We start from the raw sequence: 26,531 nt of genomic DNA, 5'->3' as shown, positions 1-26,531 counted from the left end.
GTTTGGCTCGTTCTGCCTGCGTTTCTTCATCCGGACGTGACCAGCGACAGTAGAGGTTTGTGTCGTCTTCCTCGTTCCGAACGGTAGCTGGGGCTTCTCCCAATATGGCCAGCTCTGACCCTCGCTATCCCTGCTCCTCGATAGAGGACGACTTCAACTATGGCAGCTGCGTGGCCTCTGCCAGCGTGCACATCCGAATGGGTACGTCCTCTCCTCTTTCTGCCCTTCCACCCTCGGCCTTGTCGGTCCTGCTACGCAGTCTCAGGAGGCGGTTTCCCTTCGGGACAGCGCCCTCCCCGGCCAGTCTCCGAGGCAGAGGAAAGCACAGGTCTCCCGGGCTTCGCTCCGCCTCCGCCTCCACCCCGCCTCCGCCTCCCCCTCCCCCGCCCCCCCTCCCCCGCCTCCTCCCCCCCCCCCCCGCCTCCTCCCCCGCCCCCTCCCCCTCTCCTTCCCCCGTCTCCCCCCCTCCCTTCTGGTTCCGGGAGAGAGCGCCCTCCCCGCCCCTGGGCCTCAGGCCAACTAGCTGTGTGCCTATGGATCGAAACTGGACCCCACTACTTGAATCCTGTGCTCTTCGGCGTAGAAAGGGGCAGACGAAAACTTAAGTAGCCTTACCTTGGCATCTTTAAATTAAAAGAAACTATGGTTATTTTTTTGGTGAAAATAAGTTTATCGTGTGATCATTTTGAAGCACACTGACACTGCTGGACTGTTTGTGTGTTAGGGCGTGTGAATACATTTTAATTTTCTGTTTGTCTCCTTTGCTGGATTGTAAGATCTGTGAGGGATCTTATTTATTTTTGTTCACTATTTTCCCTCTGCAGGACCTAGAACTGAACATAGGGTTGAGTATTACTGGGGCAGTTGTTGGAAATGGATGCTTTCTAAGTCAGTCAAAATACCATGCTAGTTTTAAGTTAATATGCAGTATCCAACGGGCAGAAATTATTCTGAATTTAAAATGCTCAGTTTCATTTAAGGGGAATTCATTGCCTGCTGCATTTCAGCCAGCTGATTTCAGGAGCTGCCCCAGATTTTCATCGTGTGGGAACAGTCGGACTTTGTTCTGGAAAACTAATTATGAAGCTCTGATGCACTAAAATCTTGATTTCTAGTACCTATATTTTTGAAATTTAATTTTGGAATTATTTTGGCAAGTGAGCTCAGTTTTTTTTTTAATTAAACATTTTTGGAATTGTGGTAAAATATAAATAACATTAAAAACTAACCGTCTTAACCATTTTAAGGGCAGTAAGATTCAGTAGTGTTAAGTATATTCACATTGTTGTGCAACCAACCTCCAGGACTTTTTCATCTTGCAAAACTGTACACTCATCAAAGAACTGCCCATTTACCCCCCTTCCTAGCCCTTGAAGTACCTTTCTATCTTTTGTTTCTCTGAATTTGACCATTCTAGAGACTTCAGATAAGTGGAATCATACAGTATTTATCTTTTTGTGACTGTCTTGTTTAAATTGGCATGTTTCCACAGTGCATCCCTGTTGCAGAATTTCCTTCCTTTTTAAGGCTGAATAATATTCTATTTTATGTATGAAACAAATTCATCTGTTGGTGGACATTTGGGTTTCTTCTACCTCATTATGAATAATACAGCTATAAATATAGGTATAAAAATATCTTTTGGGGACCCCACTTTCAATTGTTTTGGATATATATTCAAAAGTAGAATTGCTACATCAAAAATGTTTTGGTAGAAAACTCTTATTTTTCCATCAGAAAATCCCATTTCTTCTTCCTGTATCTCTCCTTTACTTTTCACACAAAACACCTCTGACATTTCTGGTCACTAAATGTGTGGGTTTTTTTTTTTCCTCCCCATACCAAGCAATTCTTTGTGACACTATCTAGGTGTCCTACAATTTAACTCAATGCTGACACTACTTACCAGGAGACAGTATCAAATCCCACAGGTTAAGGGCTCGGTTCCACAAGGCTGCTCCCACTCCACTTCAGATGCCAGTCACAAGTAGTAGGTCCCCAGGTTACCCACTGCTTTTGTCTGATTTGGCCATATATTGGAGATTCCCATGACCCCATCCTCAGATTTGATAATATGCTAGAGTGGCTCATAGAACTCAGGGAAACCCTTTTATTTTCCAGTTTATCAAAGGATAGAGATCAACAGCTAGATGAAGAATACATAGGTCAAGGTCTCTTGGGATGGTCCCAAGAGCAGGAGCTTCTGTCCCCATGGAGTTGGGATGTGTCATCCTGCCAATGTGCTGGATGTGTTCACCAACCAAGAAGCTCTCTTAACCCTAGACTGTTGGGATTTTATGTAGGCTTCTTTATGGAGCCATGATTGACCTTAAGTCTATTTTCATCCTTTCTTCTCAAAAAGAAAAAAAAGGGGGATTGGGCTGAAAATTCCAACTTCTAATCATGGCTTGTTGTTTGGTGACCAGCCCTTGTCCAGGAGCCATCCAGAAGCCAAACCAAGAGCCACTCAATAGAACAAAGACACTCCTATCACCCAAGACATTACAAGGGACCAGCCGTTTTAGGAATAGGGGTCAAAAATCAAATATTAGAACAAAAGATGCATTTAGTGCTTTTATCACTTAGGAAATTATAAGGGTTTCAGGAGCTCTGTGTCAGGAACCAGCAACAGACACCAAGATATATTTTCCATTTTTTAATAATATGGTAATTCTATTTTTAATTTTCCTAGAAACAACCACACTGTTTGACAGTGGCTACACCATTTTATATTTTCACGAACATTGTGCAAGAGTCCAATTTTTCCACATCCTCACCAACACTTTTTTTCCAAGTAGCCATCCAAATGGGTATGAAATATCTCATTGTGGTTTTGATTTGCATTTCCCTAATAATTAGTGATGTTGACCATCTTGTATGGGTGTCATATACGTGTATGGGCCATTTGTATATCTTTGAAGAAATGTTTTTCAATTCCTTTGCCTATTTTGTTTTTTATAGACTTTATTTTTTAAAGTGGTTTTAGGTTCACAGAAAAATTAAGTGTGGAAAGTACAGAGAGTTCCTGTATACCCCTATAATGGGGTACTGAGCTAGAGATCCTCCCAAATCCCAAAATCCCCACAGCTATCACTTGAGGTATTCAGGAAGTGGAACACGGCCATTGAGAGCTACTTTGCATATTTGGAGAACTTGGCCAGTGTTTTAGTAATATTAAAAGCAATGTTTGCTTGGAGCAGGGGAGATGGGAGTGACTGTAACCCAAGATGCATGCATGTAGCTGGAGGGGCTTCCTGTGCCTGTGAATCCTAGCCATGCTTGCCCAGACGGAGAAAAGCACAAGAAACGCTGAAGAAACCAGCGTGCTGGCAAGTGTAACCCACCCAGTGTGGGAAGAGTTAGATAAGGGGTTACCGACGGAGATCTGAAGCTGGGGATTTACCCAGGCGTGACGGCACGCTGGGGCTTAACCAAGCGGTTTGGGAGCTGAGAAGAAGCTCTGTCATTTAGCCACGCACTTTCTCTCGCAGCCATGCTTAAGTTCTACACCATGGGGGAAGGAGAATAGAACTGTGAGGCTTTCTCTTTCTCACTCGCTGCTGACCATGAAGCTGGGGAAGGTAAAGCCTCTCCGTGATGCATTAGCAGTGCCTCGTCTTGTCCCTATGGTTCAGAAGAATGCAGAAGGATTCCCTGGCCCACCATGAGGATGCAGTTTTGAATTAAGAATGGGAGCCTAGCCAAGCTCCCGACTTCTGTTTCTTTTCCTGAGATACGCTACCCTGACTGGCCTAGTTTAGCAAGGGGAGGCAGGACTCGTGTGTGTGTGTGTGTGTGTGTGTGCGCGCGCGCGCGCATGCACGGGTGTATATTTTAAAGGGACTTTGGGATTTAACGGCGACATTCTGCCATTACTCAAAGCTGTATAGCTTTTGAATAAATAGTTCTTTTTTCATAAGACTCTGGCATTGGGAGTTGGTCACACTGGCAGCAGGCAAAAAGAACTATAGAGTAATAGAACCCACAGGGGTCCCTGTAACACCCCTGACCCTACACACTCAGAGACTCCCCCACTATCAACAGCCTGCACCAGAGTAGTATATTTGTTACAGTGCATGAACCTGCACTGACACATCATTATCATCTGAAGTCCTGAGTTTACATTAGGGTTCATTCTTGGTATTTTTTGGTTTTGACAAATATATGTTAACATACCCACCATTACAGTATCATACAAATAATTCCACTCTCTTAAAAATCCGCTGTGCTGTTCCTGTTTGTCCCTCCTTCCTGCCAACCCTTAGCAACCAACTGATCTTCTTACTGTCTCCATAGTTTTGCCTTTTTCAGAATGCCATGTAGTAGGAATCATGAAGTATGTGTAACCTTTTCAGATTGGCTTCTTTCCAATTTAGATCATTTCATTTCTTTTTCTTGCCCAATTGCTCTTGCGAGGACTTACAGTACTGTGTTGAATAGAAGTGGCAAATGCAGGCGTCCTTGTCTTGTTCCTGATTTTAGAGGAAAAGCTTTCAATTCTTTACTGTTGAGTATGTCCTTTATTATGTTTAGGTAGTTTCCTTCTATTCTCAGTTTATTGAATTTTTTGCATCGATTGAGATGAGCATATGCTTTTCCCTCACCATTATGTTAATTTGGAATATCATGTTAATTAGTTTCTGTATGTTGAACCATCCTTGTATTCCAGGATTAAATCCCACTGGGCCATGGTGTGTAATTCTTTTAATCTGCTGTGAATTTTGTTTGCTAGTACTTTGATGAGAATTTTTCATAAATATTCATCAAGAACATTGGTCTGTAGTTTTCCTGTACTGTCTTTGGCTTTTGTATTGGGATTAGTAATGCTGTCTCAGAATGAATTCAGAAATGTTCCCTCCTCTTCAGTTTTTTTGGAAGAGTTGTAGGAGGATTGGTGTTAAAACTCAGTTTTTTAGTTTATATTTTTTAAACCAATAAGACATTCTCAGGTGCTAACCAATCATAAAGTTGACATTGACAGTGTGACACATTAGAGTAATTAAGAACTGGTATGGAAGTCCAGGGAGTGGATAAGAATTCCTGGCTATCTCATGGATGCCAGCAGCAGAATGAAAGTTTATCCTAATTCCAGAAGTGATAAAGAAAGAGAATGAGTCCCTTCAAAGAAAGACAGGAATAAAAAATTGAAGCCATTTCATGAAATTAAATTTCTGTAGAGGTGGAATCTGTGTGTGAATAGAAGGCATTCAGTTAGAGTGATCTTGTTGAGTCAAGGTACTATCAGTATATATTTAATAAATAAGCTACATTTTTAATAAGCAGCCCCGTTTTTACTATATGTAAAGGCAGTAAGGAAGTTAAAGGTTTGGAAGATACAGTTGCTGTCCTAAAGGTATTAGGTAGGCCAGTAGCAACTTAATTAAATTCTAAAGTACCAAGTCCAGATGGAATTTAGGGAAGGAACTAAGAGCACTGAAACATGGAGAGAAATTACTAACAGTGTTACTTGAACACTCAAAGCTAGCCTAACTTTGTAGGTGTAGATTATTCACAAAATGAGGGCAATAATCCCTTTTATTCTTATATACATTCCATTTCACAGTGCAACCTTGTTCTTCCACTGGGAAGTGAAATCTATTTTCCAATCCCTGGAACATGGGCTTGGCCATGTAACTTGCTTTGGTCAATGAGTCATTAATAAATGTGACATAAGCCCTGGTTGGTGTGGCTCAGTGAATTGAGCATCAGCCTGTGAACCAAGGTGTCATTGGTTTGATTCCCAGCCAGGGTACATGGCTGGGTTGTGGGCCGGGTCCCCAGTGCGGGGTACACCAGAGGCAATCACACACTGATGATTCTCTCCCTCTCCTTCCCTTCTCTCTAAGAATAGGTGAATAAAATCTTAAAAGAAAAAAAAATGTGACATAAGGAACTTCTTGAGAGGTACTTGAACTTTGGAGTTCACCGTTTCCCATTATGGGAAACTTTCTGCCCACTGTGAGTAATCTCAGGCTAACTCTCTGGCAAAGAAAGACTGTATGGGGAGCTATTTCAGCCATTGAGCTGACGTGCCAGGCAGTGAGGCCATCCTTGACTATCCAGCCCCAGTAGGGCCAGCCCAGAGAAGACCCACCCAACTAACCTAAAGGTTGTGACCTAATAAATAACTTTTAAGCAAAAAAATAAAAAATAGAAAAGCTTGTACCCTTGCTGGTGTAGCTCAGTAGATTGAGCATGGGCCTGTGAACCAAACCACCATGGTTCGATTCCCAGTTAGGACACACGCCTGAGTTGCAGGCCAGTTCCCAGCAGGGGACGCATGAGAGGCAACCATACATTGATATTCCTCTCCCTCTCTCCTTCCTTTCCCCTCTAAAGATAAATAAATAAAATCTTTAAAAAAATAGAAAAATAAAAAATAAATAAAAATTAGAAAAGCTTGTGAACTGGAATAATCTAGGAAAGCTTCAAAAGGAAGTAGAATCCCATTGGAGGGCTGGGTTTAGATATGTGAATGCTCAAAAATTTCCTAGTAACAGTATTGTCATTTGGCCTAGAATTACAATCCCTGAAATAATGTACACCCAGGCTTTATAGGAAACTAAGGTTCAGAACACTTCTCTAAAATAACATGATTCTTTGCAGTGAGGCTAGGGGACTGGAAACCAGATTTCATAATCCCTAGATTAGGGGTGTCAAACTCACTTTCACAGGGGGCCGCATTAGCCTTGAGGTTGCCTTCCAAGGGCTAAATGTAGAGCTCCTTGCTCCTAGTTAAGGAGTAGTTACACTTACACAGTCCTAAAATTACATTCAGCCCTTGGAAGGCAACTGTGAGGTTGATGTGTGGCCCCCTGTGAAAATGAGTTCGACACCCTGGCCCTAGATGAATGCTTTCTATCTGTCTCCATATGTAGACTATTTTTAAACAAAAAATTAGCCTTATACTTGATTTACTTCTATATGTCTCATATCACTATAACAATTCTGAACTAAATACCAGGAACTCAATAAACATTTGTTCATTCATGAATATTTAAATTCTGCAAGAGCATTTTATTAACTTAGGAGCTCTGATAATTAGGATGGTCACTAAACTGCCTACATCTAAACTTTTTAATATTTGCCAATCTGGTAGATCAGGAGTTGATGAACACTTTCCACAAAGGCCTAAACAGTAAATATTTTCAGCTTTATGGGGCCATAAGGTGTCTATTGCAACTAGTCAGCTCTGTGATTATAGTGCAAGAGCAGCTGTAGGGGGAAACGTAAATGAGTGAATGTGGTGGTAGCCAATAAAACTACTTACAAAATCAAGTGGTGGGCTGGATTTGGTCAGTGGGCCATAATTTGCTAACTCTTGCAGCAGGAAAAATGCTATCTAGTTTTAATTTGCATTTATTTAGCCATGTGAGTGAAGGGGAATATTTTCCTTCATTTATAAAACTTTATTGGACTCTGTAGTGATATTAGGGATATAGCAGTGATCAGATAATATTTCAGTCTTCAGTGGTATTATTTGATTGGGGATGGGTAAGCAACTAAACAGAACAGTAGCTATGATAAGTTCTCTGAAGAAAATAAATAGGGATGGAATAGACCCTCAGGGTTTATAGTGGCAGCTCTTTTAAAGAATGTTCAGGGAAAGGAGGTGACAGTTGTGTGAGAAGGAGCTAGTCGGGTGTATTAGCTATCTATTGCCTTATAGACTATTACCTCAAAATGTAGTACCTTAAAACAATAAATAGTTATTATCTCACGCAGCTTCTGAGAATTGGGAATCTGTGACGGATTTGGCTAGACAGTCTGTCTGGCTCAGGGTCTCTCATGAGATTCTGATCAAGATGTAGGCTGGGGCTGCATTGGTTAAAGGCTTGTCTGAGCTGGAGGATCAGCTACCTGGAAATCTAATAATGTGGCTGTTCACAGAAGAGCTCATTTCCTTGCTGCCTGACCCACTCCATGGGCTGCTTGAGTGTCCTTAACATGGTGGTGGCTGGCTTCCCCCAGAGCAGGTGATCCTTAAGAGTAATGAGGAAGCTGTAGAGCTTTTTATGACCTTGTCATGGTAATTATGCACATTGTCACATCTCCATTATTTTATCCATTAGAAGCAGGTCACTAAGTTCAGTCAGCACTCAGTGGGAGGGGATTTAGGCTTCATCTTTTGAAGGTAGTGTCAAACAATTTTTAGGAATACTTGAAACCACCAGTTTTTCCTCTGGCCACAAACTATGTATTTCTTCCACATGCAAGCCAAGACCCTCTTGAATAGTTTGGCATTAAGGAGACAATATTTGTACCCATATACCCAGCATCCAAAGTTAGGACAGGCATAGTTTGGTGAGTTTTTGCCAATAAAATTATTCAGTAAACTTTGAAGGTATCCTGTGCTTATTAACATTCATTCCATTAGATAAAACATAAACTGCTACTTCTGCCTTATTCTTTTTGTTAGAAGTGAGTCACTTAAAGCAAATATCAAAAATTGTGGACATATTTTAAACTACCATTCCATGTCAAGAAGATAAGGGCATTCTAGGCAGAAGAAACAGCCAGGGCAAAGGCCCAGAAGGAAGACTTTGGCCTGTTTGGGGAATAGAAAGGTGGCTAATGGGGGTAAAGCATATGAGGAAAAGGAAGAGTGGTGTGAGGTGAGGTTGGATAGGTTCTATATACCACACCTGGCCTTATAGTGCCCATAAAAGCTTCTAAATTTTGTTGTAAGTATATGAGAAACCATTAAAAGTATTAAAGCAGGGAATCACAGGATATGGTTTATTTTACAAAAAACGATCGCTCTTACAACTGTGTGGAGCACAAATTAGGTGGGACTAGAGTGAAAGCATGGAGACCGATTGGGCTACTCCACTAGTCCAAGTCCAAGGTCATACAGACTTTGACTAGAGAGGTAGCAGAAGAAACCAAGAGGTGGACGTGTTCTACATTGCAGTTGGAAGCAGTAGTAGTTGGAAATGGGCTGGGAAGAGGGAGGGGAATCAGATGACCCCTACATTTTCCTCTTCATGGGTGTTGGTGCTGGTCACTGAAGAGAAGACTGGGAGAAGGACAGAATTAAGTAGAAATGAAGTTATTGTTTTGGCTGTGTTAAGTTTGAGATGTTAGAAGGAGAGAAATCAGGACTCAAAATAGAAATACAAGATATTGCTGTTGGGCTTGTCTTTTCATACTGAATCTTTTATTTTTCCTTGTGATCTGTGTGTGCATATCCTTTGCCACTTTTTATACTATTCAAAATGGATATCAAATGTTGCTTTTTCCTTGCATTTGATTTAAGGTCTCCCCCCCACCCCCTTTTTTTTAATCCTCACCTGGGGATATACCTATTGATTCCAAAGAGAGAGGAAGGAAGGGAGAGAAAAGGAGAGAGAGAGAGAAAGATAGACAAAAGTGAGAGAGAAACATCTATAGGTTGCCTCCCCTATGTACCCTTCCTGGGTAGTGAACTCACAACCTAGGTATGTGCCATGCCTGACCAGGAATCGAACTTATGACCTTTTGGTTTATAGGAACACACTCCAACCAACTGGACCACAGCAGTCAAGGCAAGATCCCATTTTTAAAGAGTACAGAAAAAGATGTGATCTGGAATATCTACATAAGGATTATTTTGGCTAAGCACAGGTTTCTGCAAAATGTTTTTTAATTACAAAAGTAATACACATTTATTAGTGATACGTAAAAAACAGCTTAGCAAAGAACTGAACATGAAAATCATCCTTAGTCATACTACCCAAAGAAAACTATTATTAACACCCTGGTGTGTATTCTTCCATTGTCTTTCCCCTGTCAATATTAGCCATTCATTAATTCCACATAAATTTATTTGGCTGAGTGCTAGTGTTATGAATATGAGTAAGACATTCTCCACATTATTAGGGAGACTATAGTCTTAATAGTCTAGTGGGAGTGAAAGACAAGTAGGACTTATCAATTATAAAGTAAAATGATTAGAAGTATGTTTAGGGTCCCTTGGGAACATGAAGAAGAACATTTAAGCCCTGGCTGGTGTAGCTCAGTGGATGGAGCGTGGGCCTGCGAACCAGACGATCGAGGTTCGATTCCCAGTCAGGGCACATGCCTGGGTTGCAGGCTAGTTCCCAGCAGGGGATGCATGAGAGGCAACCATACATTGATATTTCTCTCCCTCTCTCCTTCCTTTCCCCTTTAAAAGATAAATAAATAAATAAAATAAAAATAAAAGTAAAAAAAAAAAGAAGAACATTTAATTTAGACTGGGGGAATGTGTCAGGCTGAATCTTGGAAGGTGATTAGCAGTTAGCTAAGAGAATGAGGGGAAGAAATATGTTATTATCACTATACTTACATAGAGGAGGTGGGAACTGTTAATATTTTGTTTCTGAAGCTGGTGGTGATTTGGGTGTTCAGTGTATTATTTATACTATCTCTATAGCAGAAGACTTTAATAAGTATTTTTAAATCATTAGGCCTTGGAGTCATTCATGGATATTGATAAAGTACTCTGAAAGTAAGAATTTCTTATTGTATAGAAATTAGAGGCATAGGTACTATAAGTGAGAAATAAAAATAAGTGTGTGAAAGTAAGATTATATATTATTTGCCTTTTAAGGAGAAGTCTCGTTTTAGGGAAACATTTGTACTGCCTGGAAATTAAAATTGCTGTTTAAATTTATATGTAACTATATGCTTTCTACTCCTGCATTTCAGTTTCAAGATAGAATCCTTTAAAAATACTGTGTTTTTAATCTTTTGTTTTGTTGTATGGTGCTGTTTACAAATATGCATTTAGTACTATCTTTTTATTTTGATGAAAACACTTATGTTCTGGCCCATAAATGTTTTAAGTTCATGCTTGTCAGAGGATAGTTACCATTAAAATTGTTTTTCTTTGGAAGCATTTTCTTTTAAGTTTTAGTTACAGATTATATTATTTGGATTAAGACTTAAGAAAGAATACATATTAAAATTTACTATGTATGAGAAGAAATTTGATCTTGCTATTTTATGCTAAATGCTTAAGAAAATAATCATGTGTAAATTTTTTTTTTAGCCTTTCTAAGAAAAGTGTACACCATCCTTTCTCTGCAAGTTCTCTTAACTACCATGACATCTGCATTATTTTTATACTTTGAGTCTATACGGACATTCGTACATGAAAGGTAAGATGATTCTAAATCACTTTCAGCCACTGCATATGATCAAAAGGGCATAAACAAAGTTCTTTTTTTCTATTAACTTTTTATGTTTGAATGTAAAAAAGGTTCATTGTTGACTCTTGTAAATAAGATTAGTTTTGTTTTGGCAAATATGTTTTCCCAAATGGTTAGTTCTCTTTTCATTTTAATGCTGTTTTCTTTAGCTGTGCAGAAGCTTTTTATTTTGATGAGATCCCATTTGTTTATTTTTTCCTTTCTGTCCCTTGCTCTAGGGGACGTATCAGTTAAAATAGTGCTGCATAGAATATCTGAGATTTTTCTGCTTATGTTCTCCTCTAGGACTTTTATGGTATCACAACTTATATTTAAGCCTTTTATCCACCTTGAATTTATTTCATGGTGTAACTTGATGATTGAGTTTCATTTTTTTGCATATAGCTGTCCAGCTCTCCTAACACCATTTGTTGAAGAGGATATTTTTACTCCATTTTATGCTTCTGCCACCTTTGTTGAATATTAATTGACCATGGAGACTTGGGTTTATTTGGGGCTCTCTATTCTGTTCCATTGGTCTCTGTGTGTTCTTATACCAGTACCAGGCTATTCTACAACATGGTGTTTACTTCTGAACTTTTAGCTTATGGTTTTGTAGGGTTAAACCCTTATCTCCTGGAATAGTATTCAGAATTTTTACAGTTTGCAGTTTTCAAGACTTAATTTTATGTGCTTTTATTAGACATATGCCTTGTCCCCAAAGCCTAATAAAATGCTTGAAAAATAAAAGTATTTAATAAATGTGTATTTAATTTATCTTAGTGTTGGCCCATTACTAGGATAATTTCACTGAAAAGTTTTCAAAGGAGCTCCATATGATTTATCCCAAAGTTGTTTAAGATTTGACCTCCAAAGTAATTATTTTCAAGGTTAAAATAGATTCTTTATTACAGGAGAGGTAAAATAAGGAATGAATATTTTCTTAGGAGTACACAATTTCTATCCTCCCTTCCCCTACAGGAGAGTCTTGAATGGTTAGTTTGTGATTTGGGGAAAATTCTTTAATTTAAATTGTAGCTACATAGCAAATACCCTAAAAAAGTAGTTAGGTATAAAATATGTTTGTTCTTTAATAGCTTTTCTTTGTCTTTTAGTTAAAGTACAGTATGCTAGTTGTAAAAATTATTCAAATATGATAGAAATTCATGAAGTAAAGAGGAGAATTTTTCCCTTTGCATTGTGGGCTCTTTCCTTTGTCGGCTGCTCCTCCCCATCTCATACGCCTCAAATTTCCAGATGGAAAAATAATTGTTTTACCATTTGATGTGGATCCTTCCAGATTTTTTTGTACTTTCACAAACACATAAAACAGACATATGTTATTAAATTTGATAATACTATTTATGCTAATTTTTAAACTTGAAACTACTTTTCATTTTGTCTTTCAGTCCTGCCTTAATTTTGGTGTTTGCCATTGGATCTTTGGGTTTGATTTTTGCACTGATTTTAAACAGATATAAACATCCCCTTAACCTGTACCTGCTTTTTGGATTTGTGAGTACTTTGACAATTATCTGTCATTCTAACATTTATTACTGAGTTTTAAATTTATGTACTTAATTGAATGTGTATACGTATAATAGTAGCAGAACAAAATTAATGAGTTTTTAAATTATTTGAATATTTTAGGAAATTTCCTGTAATCTCTTAGTCTGTAAAATTTTGTAAACTTTGTCAGTTTCAAAAGTTTTTTCTGTTATGGTGTAGTGGAAAAAATAAGTAATTGGAATCATGACGGCCAAATATCTAGAATGTTTGCCACTATCTGGTTATGTAACATATGACAGGGCATGTACCTAAGTTTTCTCATATGTAACATGAAAATATTAAAGCAGATTATCCCTGTAATACTTTCTACTCCTAATATTCTGTGATTTTCTTGGAAAAAAATTATATTGTGGCTTTCATTTCATAGGCCTTAAATCGAAATCTTTATGCCCAACTCCTTCAATATTACTTTTATCTTATTATGCTGTTCTTTTAAAGAACCATTTTATTCAATTGATGTGTTTTACTAACTTTTTTCAAAATCATTGTTGGGGGAACTCAAGTTTAAGTCATGTTTGCTGAGATTCTTGTGAAAATTAAAATCCCAACTACTACTTATAAAAACTCAGCCTTAGAATATGACCAGAATGAGTTGGTAAGGCTCAAGTTATATATTTTTAAAATTATTTTTCCCATTCTCATATCCAGTGTGACTTGGGTTCTGACTTAAAAATTTACATCAAAACATTCCAAACTAATGTTAAGAATATTTATTGTCAAATAAGATTGAAAATGCTGTTTATTAGATTAAACTGCCTTGAAATAAAGTTTATGAATTCTGGTCAGTTTTTTGTTAATACGATGAAATAAAAGCTTTGGAAATTTCAGTTATAAGAAAGGTTATTCATTTAAATCTTAGGCTCTTCTGTTTGCCAGTTATCAATACTCTAACTTACATTACTGCTAGTAGCAGGGAGTAGATTTTAAGGATATAAGTAAGATCTTGGGAACCTACCAACCCACCCCATAAGGCCTCAAGGAGAAAAGGAACTAGAAGGGAGGTTCTAGAAATGATGCTGTTGTAGGATATTCAACAGCAAGAGTTTGTGGTCTCCTCTCCCTTCTTCCGTTACATTTCTTCTCTATCGTGCAGCTGTTTTTACAGTTTTCCCGTCTGCTCTCTTTGGTTTTAATATGGCTTATTGTGGCTCTCATATGATTCATGAACATTTTAGCTTTAGTTCCTGCTACCATTCTCTGAGTTTAGATTTCTAAGTGAGAAAGAATCTGATTGGTACAGCTAATTAATGGCCCAGGTCATAGCTAATATGAATTGACATCGCCTGGGTTAGATGCCAACGCCTGTCCCAGTCAGCGGTCCTAAAACACAAAGAGGAAGTAAAAAAAGAAACAACATCATGTAGAGTTCCTCTTCAACTCTACATATAGACAATCTGCTTTCAGAAAGACTCTTAATTGATTTCTATATGGGACAACAGTATGGGCCAGCATTTGCCCAGCAGGTAGAGGACCCACTAGAAAAGTATAAGCCAAATGCTATGGGCAAGATATGGTCACTTACTGCTACAACTATTGATCATTTAGCTACAGCTAGCTAAAAATGGTTTAACAAATAAGGAACTATGTAGAATTCATTTCTGATTACTCAGAGACCTCTGATGCTAGGTTATTTTGTCCTGCTCCACCAAAATAGGAAGGAGATGGATCTCACTTTGCCTTAGGAGGCACGTATGTGTGTATGTGTATATGAATGTGTGTATATGCACATTTGAAAAGGGGCATTATTTTGTGATGGTATATCTTCCTAGTTTTACCTTTTCTCCTGTTTATACTGTTTTTATAAATGTCCACATAATTTACAATTTCATTTTTATTTATATTACACAGAGAAAATAGAATTTTTTGTGTTACTTCTATAACCCTTCTCTTATAGATATGAAAAAATCTAGTTAGAGTTTAAGGAATAATGGGATCACAATTAGAATCTAAAATATTCTTACTCAATATATTGAGGTCTCATTTTCGTTATGGTGAGCTTATCTGTCCCATATACCTCAAAAGATTGCTCTGAAGCTAAAATGAGATCATGCATATGGAATCACATTGAACTATAAATTGGAACCATGTACATGACATAGTATATATTTTGCATGAACTGATGTAATTTCATTTTTTTTCTTAGACACTGTTGGAAGCCTTGACTGTGGCCTTTGTTGGTAAGCCATAATTGTGCTTTTGTATGTTACACTTACTTTTTAAAAAATTTTGTGAACTTTATTTTATTTTTAATTTTTAAAATTTATTTCTTAAAGACTGTATTTATGGTATTTATTTTTAGAGAGGGGGGAAGGTAGGGAGAAAGAAAGGGAGAGATACATCAATGTGTGGTTGCCTCTTTTGCACCCCCTGCTGGGGAACTGACCTGCAACCCAGGCATGTGCCCTGACTGGGAATCGAATTGGCAACCCTTTGGTTTGCAGGCCAGCACTCAATCCACTGAGCCACACCAACCAGGGCTACTCTTACTTTTTAATGTAGATAAATATTTTGGGTAAAAAGATATTTGGGGCAAAATCTTAATATTATGTAGTATTATATTTCAAAAATATGGCATAGAATAAAGAATTTCCAAAATATAAGCAGAAATTAAGTGTTTAAACTTTCCATAGTTCAGCTAAGCTTATAGGAAGTGGAAAAGAATTAGAAAGACAATAGGAATGGAAAACAGTATTCAATTGTGTTTATCCATTTATAAAAATAAGACACCCATAGCTAATCTTTTCCCTAATTTAAAGGGATCTCAGAGGAGCTGATAATGTGTTGAGTCATGTACTTTCATCACAGCTCAGACTCTTAAATTGCCTGCATCAAAGTATGCTTTATATTATATCCTCTTATTTTATCAGAACCCAAAAAGCTAGGAATTTCTTTTTTGTATTTGGTGTTAAATATGTGTTTGAAAGGAAGTGTCTGTTATAATTACTTGATGTACCCTATGTAATGCCTCAAGTGAAATATTTCATGATTTGTTAACAATTTAAAATATGCTGATTAATCTGGAGAATCAAAAGGGTCAGCATTAACTTTTACTATCAGTGAATTGTTAATCCTTATGGTTAACATAGGTATCTGTTTTATCAGTACTTTTTAAATCTATGCCAGTTTATTGAATCTTTATGTTCCACCTCTTTTTATAAGTGAATCAGAATATAAGAAAATAATAACTACTAAAATAAATAGGATTGAAATTTCATACCACAGGAAGTATTATTAATATTTACTTATTGTTAGCATTATTATCTATTATGTATTATTAGTGTTATTATCAAGCCTAGTGCTGCCCTCCCTGGCTCCCACCATTTGTAAGGGATGTAGAAAAGATATTTATTTCATGGTTATTAGAACTGGGGTAGAAATACATAGTTGGGATAATCTGAGAACATCATTTTCCTCATTATTATAATATCTTTCCACATAATCATATACTGAAATTACTGACAAGCAGCAAGAGTGATTTCATGTTTTATCTTTCTGCATTCACCTTCGTAATGGCATAATTAGAAGAATTCTAATAATGTAGCACTTAGAATAGAAAGAACTTGGATAATTAATCCCTGACAAGTTAAAAATAACTTAAATGATTTGGGTTCAAAGCACTTAACTTCCTTTAAAGAGGTTATAATTTATCATTCTCTTAACATGATAAGCAGTTGCATTGCTTTCACCACAGTAAATCCAGAAGATCATTCTAAAATTATGGAAGTAAATTTGGTATACAGTGTACTCTGAGATACTGCAGATTTGGATATAAAGCAAATAGTGGTTGGGTTCTGTTCTCTGCAGGGTTGGTGAAAGGCAGACAATGCCAAATATCCCCAATATTTTTCTTGCCCAATTTCCTTGATTTGGGCTGATGAACTTGGTGCAATTAACCAGGTGATAGCTAGAACTGCTGTATGCTATCCAGGATCTCCCAGGCAGCCTCAGTACCCAGAATCATCCCTATTGATATCTAAGCCATAATGGACAATCACCACAGATAAACTGCAGCTGGAACAGGGATTGGGTGAGAATACATTCCACCTTATCCCTAAACTCCTAACTGGCTAGCTGTATAATCTCTGGTCATTTCTTTGATTTCAAAATAATGTGACCTCCTTCTTTTGTATTAATGAATATTTTGGAGCCTATTTATTGCATTATGGGTGTGGTTTTACTGTGCCAATCAATATTCAAGGCTGAATAAGGAATCTTTTCATAATTGTTTTTATTGCCAACTAGTGCAGTTAAAAGCATTTTAATTAAGTCCCAGAAAAAGCTGTTTTACATTATGTTTATATGAATGTTTAATCAGTATTTTTCAATTTTACAGTTACTTTGTATGATGTGTATATTGTTCTGCAAGGTTTTGTACTGACTACTGCAGTGTTTCTTGGTTTGACTATGTATACTCTACAATCCAAGAAAGATTTCAGCAAATTTGGAGCAGGGTAAGTTACATATTCATGGCTGATATAAGATATCTTTAATATTATAGATAGTTTTGAGAGAAGTGCTATACTGTTAGCTTTGAATACTGTCTTTTTTTCTTTAATGTCAATGTATGGTTGCTTCTTGTGTGTCTCTTGCTGGGAACTGGCCTGCAACCCAGGCATGTGCCCTGACTGGGAATCGAACCATGATCCTTTGGTTCGCAGGCCCGCACTCAATCTACTGAGCTACACCAGACGGGGTTGAATACTGTCTTTTAAAGTGGAACGTAATGAAAGGTAATCTCTTTGAGTTCTAGGACCTGGCCCTACTCTCCCAGAACATCCAAGGACATGAAAAGTGGCTTTGAATCATTTCCTTCCCCTCTATCTTGAAAGGGAAGTAAATGCCCCCCCCCAAAAAAAATCAGGTTTCCAGAGAGTCTAGGCTTGTGTTCTTTATGAATGGTATGGAATTCACCTATATTATTTAGATCTTTGTCTTAACATAAATGTCACCAAAACCATCCACATCTTTGTGGTAAAAGCAAGAGTTTAGAGGTGTCTTCACGAACCTTAAAGTCTTTTGATCCATTTGATTAACCTGTATCTTTCTTAGAACTAATAGATACATGGAATGATCCTTTTTATATTACGATAATGTACTTTGTTGCCCTCTTAACAAGTACAAACAAACATACTTGTTAAGAATGAATACTCTTTAAGCTCACCCTGACTTCCTGTTGACACATAATCAGGCAACCACTTTCTCTTCTTTTTCCTGTTACAACACTAAAAATTTACAAAAGTGTAGTCTTGCAAAACTTTCTTTTCTCCCCCTTTTTTCCTGGTCATCCAGATTACCAGAAATCTCTGCTGGGATAAAATACAGTTGATTAGGCAACATTGATAGTTGTGCAAGATGCATATAGTTTTATTAAAATGGAGTTTGATTTAGGGGCAGGTAGCATTTTTTAACTCTTATTTTGGGGGGTGTGTTTCATACATATTTGTGGCTCTATATGATGAAAGATTTGCTCTTTGCTTCTTCCTATCCCAGTCTCTAACTGCCCCGCTTCTTCCCCATCCATTCAACTATAGTCTAGAACTCCTTTCTGGTATTGGGTTGGCCAAAAAATCCATTTTTTTTCTATAAATTAAAAGACACATTTAAAAATAAAAAAATAATAAAAAAAGTAAAATTAAAAAATAAAAGACATTTTTCATTTTCACCGATAACTTCATTGATTTGGATATTTTGACTATGTCAGTTATCTCTCACAAGGTATAATGTTGATTGTTCTCAACTGATGTCTTGATTTGACTGCTACCAACTTCAACTGGTCTACCAACCACCGTGGAGCTTTGTCCAACAAAAAATCTCCAGTATAAAACTTCACAAACCACTTTTGACACATTTGGTCAGTCACAGCATGTTTTCCATATACTGCATAAATCTTTTTTTGCATTTCAGTTATATGCAATATAACTTTATTGAAATAATAAAGCATAATATACCAAAAAGTTACATATTTTCTCCCATTTTCAATATTAAAATGGCTACATAAAAATTCACCAGTTTTGATATTTTTTTAAATGCATGCTGATATGACAGCTGTCACAGTAGAATCTAACAAAATTGTTCTAGTGAAGTTAAAGACAACTAAGCATTACTACAGCCATCTTATGGGGGAAAAAAAACAACACATTTTTCCGTAAGATGGAGAGTCCATAGTTCGGTAGAATTTTTTGGCCAACCCAAGAAATAATCTCCCCTATATTTCAGTCTCTTCATAATATATTCTTTCTTCTTCCTTATCTCAGATGAAACTTGATTCCTCTCTGAGAACTATTCTCTAGCTGTTCATTCTCTAACTCGGTGATGGGGGTTAGTGTTGAAAACTGCTTCTGTCCCTGGTGCCACTTTTCATTATTCCTTCAGCATAATAGAAATTCATTACTTTAAGGCTAATGCTTTCTGGTGATACACTTTCTGCCCTTCTTCATTACTGTCATTGACCCCCTTTTTGGTCAAGCCTCCTTTTTTTTTTAAAGACCTTAGCATCAAACTACATGTTAGGCCCATCCATCAGCTTTGCCTCTCAGTATCTCTGGACCTCTTCTACTGCAGCAACTTCCATTTCCCTGCCATCACCACTTTGTGGACCTTGCCATCACTAGGGATTGTTCCGTTGGTGAAATCTTAAATGCCAGTGTCCCACTTTCTTTCTTCAGCCTTCTATCCTTCTAGCTCTCTCATTTATTTCCACAACACCATTCTATGGTGCCTGTTCTTCAGCTACTTTTATTGTCATAATAAACTGTCCTTCATTTCAGACCTAGGAGTCTCATGTGTTCTATTAGCATCCATGAAATTGAGCCAGGCTAACTCATCAGCTTCTAAGGTAAAATCTCAGTAGTTCTTCATCTCACTTTCCCATACTTCTTGGTGCAGAAGCTTTGGAGTTTCCCCAGGATTTAAGTATGAAAAGCAAGTCCTGATTCCCTTTCAATCTTGAAGGATCTATGCTATGAGGTGGTAAGATACTTCATTCTAACTTAGGTGTGCCAGATGTATCCTGACAAGTTTTGTGGCCATTTCACCAAGAGAGCTGAGGACTGGAATCTCACCATACCCTCAGTTCACTACACTGAATTATAATACATATATTTAATTTATTTAGTTCTGTTGTTAAAGAACATTTTATATGATTTTAGTCCTTTTGCATTTACTGAGACTCATTTTATAGTATCTGGGTTAATATCTCTTGTGTACTAGAAGACGTATATTTTGCTGTTGAATGACTGAAAAATGTCAAATAGGTCAAACTGCTTGGTAGTATTGTTCAAGTGTTCTGTATGCTCACTTATTTTCTGCCCACTTATTCTATCAATGTAAAAGTGGTACTGAATTCCCCACCTGCAGGTGTGGACCGGTTATTTTCTATGACTTTACTTCATGTTGTTTGATGCTCTCTCTTTTTAGATGCATAAACATTTAGGACTGTTATGTCCTTTTTGTATATGTGTCTTAGCATTTCACAGATGTTAATGCTTATTAAGTAACCTAACACTGGGCTCCCATGGGCATAACCCCTGCACAGTGTCAATGCAAAGAAACATCAGCCAAGTTTAATTTTAACTAAGTCCACAGTTTAAAAAATTTTTTTATTATTGTTCAATTATAGTTGTCCCCATTTTCCCTCATTACTCTCCCCTGCCCTGCCCAGCCCACTGTCCCCTCATACATTAATCCTCCCCCTAGTTTTATCTTTGTCCCTGAGTCCTTATTATACATGTTTCTTGACGTGACCCTTCCCCTTCTCTTCCCCCATTTTCCACCTCTCGTCTTCCCCACTGCCCCCAGCCACTGTCAGTTTGTTTTTCCTGTAAAGACTCCTTCATCATTATGAAGGGGCTGTCTCTGGTAATATCCTTGCCCTAAAATTTACTGTGTTAATGTAGCTACCCTGGCTTTCTTTTGATTGTGTTCGCATGGTAAATCTTTTTGTTTGTCCTATCTGTTCCTTGATCCTTTTTTCCTCTTTTCTTCTATTCTTTTGGGTTGTTTGATTCTATTTATCTACTTTATGGTTAATAGCTATAGCTCTTTTAAATAGAAGCTGCTTTAGGTTTTATAGTGAACACGTTTACATTATCACAGTCTACCTTCAAACAACATACCGTTTCATGTATAATATACTTATTGCTGTTCTCCCCTACATTTGTACCATAACTTTTTGTTCTACATATTATAAACCTCATAATACATTGTTATTAATTTTGCTTTAAACATTATCTTTTAAAAAGATATGAAAAATAGATGACTTTTATGTTCATCCACATATTTACCACTGCTGTTCTCCATTTCTTTGTGTAGACCTAATTTCCATCGGATGTTTTCCTTCTGCCTGTGGGATTTCCTTTTAACACATCTTACGGTGCTGGTCTGGTCTGTTTTTATATGTTTGAAAAAATCTTTATTTTACCTTTGTTTTTGAAAGTTATTTATTTATTTATCCACTCTGCATTCTGACTTGTGTAGTTTCAGACAAGAAGTCTGTCATTTTTCTTATCTTTATTCCTTTGTACATGTTTTTTAAAAAACATTTCCTAGCTACCTTTAAGATTTTCTTAGTCATTTGATTAATATTTTCAGTAATTTGATTAGGATATTCCTGGTATTTTTTTCCTGCTTCTAGGATATATCAGTTTAAACTTTTCATCAACTTTGGAACATTTTTGGCCATTATTTCTTCAAATAGTTCTATGTTCCTTTTTTTTCCTTTCTGTTGAGACTCCAATGACAATATGTTAAACTTCTTAAGGTTGTTCCACAGTTCACTGATGCTTTGTTCATTTTTCTCTAGTCGTTTTCTCTCTGCGATTTATTTTGGTTAGTTTCTGCAGCTGTAATCAAGTTCAATAATCTTTTCTTCCTCAGTGTCTAATCCGTTATTAATCCCAGTCAGAGTATTTCTCATTTGATATACTGTATTTTTTAGTCGGTGGAAATTCAGTTCAATTTCTATTTTTTAACTGTATTTCTTTCATTTCTCTCATGATGATGCTTTTCTCTATGTCCTTGAACATATGGAATATATTTTTAATGTCACTGCCTATTAATTCTATTTTTGTGTCACTTCTAAACTTGTTTCTGTTTTTTAGTGTCTACATTTATGTATGTATATATAAATGGTATCATACAATTTTAGCAGTGGCAAATTTATGTTAATAATGTCTATAATACATTAGAATAAAATAGAGAATAATTTGGGAACTTTAATGGATATGCATATTCACAGTATAATTTATTTGGTTTAAAATGCAATTACTTTTTATTTGTTCATGTATATATTTTCTAGAAGTTGTATAGATTTCTGTTAACTTAAAATACTTCTAGTGTATTTCTACTTAAATCAATATTTTCTTTCCATTTCACTTGAAACCTTTAAATATTGACACTCTTGACTAGTTTTGTATACCATTTAAACAAATGTTGAATAGACAGCTGTTCTTTGAATTCTGGGTATTCCACAGTATTCATTATATGTTTATGAGTTCTTACATTTAAATTATTCTTTGACAAATATCAGGATGCATTCATTTCTTGAGAAAATATTGAATGGGTTTACAAAGTTTTTTTGTAAAGAACAATATTTTAAATTATTAATATTTTGTTTTTATAGACTGTTCGCTGTTTTGTGGATTCTTTGTTTGTCAGGAATCTTGAGGGTGAGTTGTTTTAGAATAGAAACTTAAAATATAATTCTGGCCATGCCACTATAAATAAACTCAAAAAGCTATATAAGGTATATTCTTATGATAGGACACTTGGTTGTAATTATCTGAAATATTTGTATATAGGGTGATTATAAAATTATCTTTTGAAAAATTAAGGTCTTATGTTAACATCGTTGATTGGAAAAAAAGATGAACAAATGAATTAAATTACACAGAAAGAGGCCCTCATTTGTAATTGATAACCTCCAAGTGGCACATGTAATTATGAAAAAAAATTTTAATATTTGTGATGCTACTGATCAAAGTCAAGTGGGTAATTTAATAGGGGATTATCCATTGATTCATCCATTCTTTCATCCAACGGAAGCCAGAGTGGACCTGCTTTGCCTTTCTCTGCTTTTAACATTTGTATTCAAAGTTGTATGGCATTATTAAATATATGTGGAGCATATGTAACTTAAGAGCAAGTAACAAGTGTTTAATAGGGTTCTTTAATACAAATGTACTATTTTAATCTCTTGCCCACAGTTATTTCTTTATAGTGAGACAGTGGAGTTGGTCGTGGCTGCTGTAGGAGCCCTTCTTTTCTGCGGATTCATCATCTATGACACACACTCACTGATGCATAGGCTGTCACCTGAAGAGTATATATTAGCCTCTATCAGCCTTTACTTGGATATCATCAATCTATTCCTGCACCTCTTGAAGTTTTTGGAAGCAGTTAATAAAAAGTGACTGAAAGTAGGATACAGAAACTGACTCATTAATAATACTTTATTACTGATTCAGTGATAAAGTTAGAGGCATAACTATTAAATACTTTTATTAATTTATTGTATGCTCTGTACTTCAGGGCTATTACTGTAATACAGTAGGTCCTTGGATAATGTCATTTCATTCAATGTCATTTCAATATTGATGAGAAAAAAATCGATTCCCAGTCAGGGCCACTGTTGGCATGACGTTTGAAAATTCTCCCCATGTCTGCATGAGCTTTCTCTGGGTACCCTGGATTCCTTCCATGTCCCAAAGATGAACATGTTTGGTGAACTGGCACATCTCAGTCGTCCCCGTCTGAGTGAGGGGGTATGAATGTGCTTCCTGAGCCGCTGAGGAGGCTCTGCTACCTGCCACTCTAAACTAGAGAAGTGGGTTGGAAAAGGATGATCTTACTTGTTTTTATTGATCTTTCTTAAATTTGTAACTCACATTTATTTCAATGTTTAATATTACAAGTGTTTTGGGTCTTTATTAAAAAGTTTGGTATGCTTTTGTGACCAGAACTATGCCTATGGTAAAACTGGTTTTGTTAAATATATTGTTTTGCTTAAAGTTGCAGTTTCCAAGAACCTATTGATGACATTAAATGAGGACTTACTGTATAAGAATAATTATATATAATATATAATGTAGATAATAATATATATAATGTGATATAATATGATGTATAATGTAATATATGTAACATAACATTACAACTGTATTACTATTATATGACAGTCATTACATGTAAAATATAATAAAATATTAAATATATAATTACTAGGTTATATAATAGTAATATAAATCTTATTATCCTTTATGGCATCTCATTTCTAAATCCTTGATTTAGAATTTCAGGTATAAGGGATATCTGAAATCTTTAAATAAATTTTTCAATGCTGAATTTGCCATACATAGATTGTTCATCTGAAATTAAAAAATAATTTCATGAGTAGATTAGATTACAAATATCAATTTATCTTTGTCTAATGATTTTATCTAAATTTTCCTTTAAGTAACAGTAGATTGGACTTTGATTTTAAAGTACTTGTGTCCTTATGAACATAAATTATAAATCTCCTTTTACAGGATTTTAATCTTATTTAGAAAAGAAATATTATAAAAGATAAATTCAAGAGAATTATTTAGTTATATTAAAATGTTAATGATATTTCATTATAAAATGTATTAACAATAAGAAGCCTGCTTGAAAGTCAGATATTTTGACATTATTTTCTTAAGCACAGGTTTCATTTTAAGATTATAGCAGTGAACTAAGGGCCAGTGAAACTTTGGCAAATTCCCTCACTGTATTAGTTTGTTAGGGCTACCCCAACAAAGTTCTACAGACTGGGTGGCTTAATCAGAAATTTATTTTCTCCATTCTGAAGGCTGGAAGTCCAAAATCAAAGTGTTGGCAGGGCTGGTTTCTCTGAGGCCTCTCTCTTGGTGTGTAGATAGATAGTCATACTCTCCTTGTGCCTTCACATGGTCTTCTCACTGTACTTGTCTGTGTCCAGATTTCTTCTTAGAGGGACACACCATCATTGGATTAGGGCTCCCTAGTGACCGCATTTTGCCTTAATTACCGATGTAGGAACCTATCTCCAAATACAGTCACATTGTGAGGTACTAGGGGTTAGTACTTTGCAGTGGTCTGATCTGAATGTTTGTGTCCCACAAAATTCATATATTGAACGCTAATGCCCAGTGTGATGGTTTCAGGAGGTACAGCTTTGGGATGTGATTAGGTCAGGAAAGTTGAGCTTTCATGAATGAAATTAGTAAAAAAAGAGACCCTGTAGAGATCTCTTACTCCTTACCCCGTGTGAGGTTACAGTAAAGTACAGTCATCATCCCTCGCTATATCACAGTTCACTTATTGCGGCTTCACTGTATATAGCGGATCCTGAGATACAGTGAAGCCGCAATAAGTGAACCGTGGTATAGCGAGGGATGACTGTAGTGTCTGAACCAGGAAGAGGGCTGTTACCAGAGATCAAATCTGCTGGCACCTTGATCTTGATCTTTCCTACCTCCAGAATTGTGAGAAATAAATTCCTGTTGTTTTATAAACAGGTAATTTATAATTACCCAGTCTCTACTATTTTGTTATGGCAGCCCTAATAGACTAAGATAGACTTCATTTTATGAATCGGGGGAGAAGGGCACAACTCAGCCCATAATACTCGCTAAGCGTGATTTTTTTCCAGCTGTCAAGTTGAAATAAATCAGTAATATGGTGCTCCAGCGGGGTGGCTTAGTTGCTTGAAGCATCATCCATGCACCAGAAGGTCGCACGTTCAGTCCCCACTTGGGGCATGTACAGAGGCAACTAATCAATGTCTCTAATCAATGTCTCCTTCCTTGCATCCTTCTTTCCTGCCTCCATTCTCTCCTTCCTCCTTTTCTTTCTTTTCTCTCTCTCTCTCCCCATCCCCTACTCTTCCTCTATCTCTAAAACCAATAAACATATCCTCCAGTGAGGATTAAAAAAACTTAGAAAAAATTTGGTAGTGTGTAATTAGCTTCTAGTGAATTTTAGATGTAAATTTGACGATCATTATCAATTAACTAGTCATTGAATACATAATTGTATTAATGCTATACTTACGTTTAACACAGCATAGTGGGTAAGAGCATCTAGATCAGAATCATTGCTATGCAATTTACTCATGTGGCCTTTGCCAAGTTATTTATCTTTCCATACTTACGTCTTATGCATCACCTTTATAATGAGTGTAATAGTACCTACCTTAGTGGCTGACACATGAATTAAATGAGATAGTTATAGCATATAAACTAAGAGCTTAGTTAATGTCAGCTGCTATTATTAATAATTTTTTCAGTTCAGCCCTGGCTAGTGTAGCTCAGTGGATTGAGTGCGGACCTGCGGACCTGCGGACCTGCAAACCAGACAACCGTGGTTTGGTTCCCAGTCAGGGCACATGCTTGGGTTGCAGGCCAGTTCCCAGCAGGGGATGCAAGAGGGGCAACCACACATTGATATTTCTCTCCCTCTCTCCTTCCCTTCCCCTCTAAAGATAAATAAATACAATCTTTAAAAAAATTTTTTTTTCAGTTCAAAGGCAGAATGTACTGAATTGGCAGTAAAGATATTAAATAAGCAAAAGCAGATTTGACATTTAAAAATTGTAAAACAGTGCCACTGTTCTCAGTACATTTTTTTTTTTTTTTGGTTTGGGAAATACATTTTTTTAAATTTTTTATTTATTTTTAGAGGGGAAGGGAAGGAGAGAGGGAGAGAAATATCAATGTACGGTTGCTTCTCATGGATCCCCTGCTAGGAACTGACCTGCAACCCAGGCATGTGCCCTGACTGGGAATTGAACCGCAATCCCTTGGTTTGCAG

The 26,531-nt window shown here is 36.6% G+C and overlaps 1 protein-coding gene across 2 annotated transcripts; it reads left to right on the top strand.

The window, feature by feature from the left end:
* Positions 1-26,463, top strand: TMBIM4 (transmembrane BAX inhibitor motif containing 4). 2 transcript variants are annotated; one of them, XM_037136020.2, is made up of 7 exons: positions 2-201; positions 11,015-11,123; positions 12,563-12,668; positions 14,866-14,899; positions 17,056-17,173; positions 22,342-22,387; positions 22,925-26,463. In XM_037136020.2, exons 1-7 carry the CDS (start codon positions 105-107, stop codon positions 23,129-23,131), a joined length of 717 nt encoding a protein of 238 aa, XP_036991915.1. In that variant the 5' UTR covers positions 2-104; the 3' UTR covers positions 23,132-26,463. The 2 variants fall into 2 exon arrangements, with proteins under 2 accessions (XP_036991916.1, XP_036991915.1); XM_037136021.2 differs by lacking the exons at positions 22,342-22,387; positions 22,925-26,463 and adding an exon at positions 21,033-21,168 and having other exon boundaries at positions 1-201.
* The last annotated feature ends 68 nt before the right edge of the window (positions 26,464-26,531 follow it).

The sequence above is a fragment of the Artibeus jamaicensis genome, unplaced genomic scaffold, assembly GCF_021234435.1.
Source record: "Artibeus jamaicensis isolate MK-2021 breed Jamaican fruit bat unplaced genomic scaffold, CSHL_Jam_final contig_233, whole genome shotgun sequence".
In the NCBI taxonomy this organism is placed as follows: Eukaryota; Metazoa; Chordata; class Mammalia; order Chiroptera; family Phyllostomidae; genus Artibeus; species Artibeus jamaicensis.
The sequence above is the reverse complement of the archived record's forward strand: the minus strand, read 5'-3'. Positions and strand labels throughout refer to the sequence as shown.

Coding starts and splice junctions, on each gene's coding strand:
- TMBIM4 (XM_037136020.2), top strand. CDS start 105: ATGGCCAGCTCTGACCCTCGCTATCCCTGCTCCTCGATAGAGGACGAC. Junction 12,669..14,865: donor TGTACCTGCTTTTTGGATTT/GTGAGTACTTTG, acceptor TTTTTTTCTTAG/ACACTGTTGGAAGCCTTGAC. Junction 22,388..22,924: donor GTTTGTCAGGAATCTTGAGG/GTGAGTTGTTTT, acceptor TCTTGCCCACAG/TTATTTCTTTATAGTGAGAC.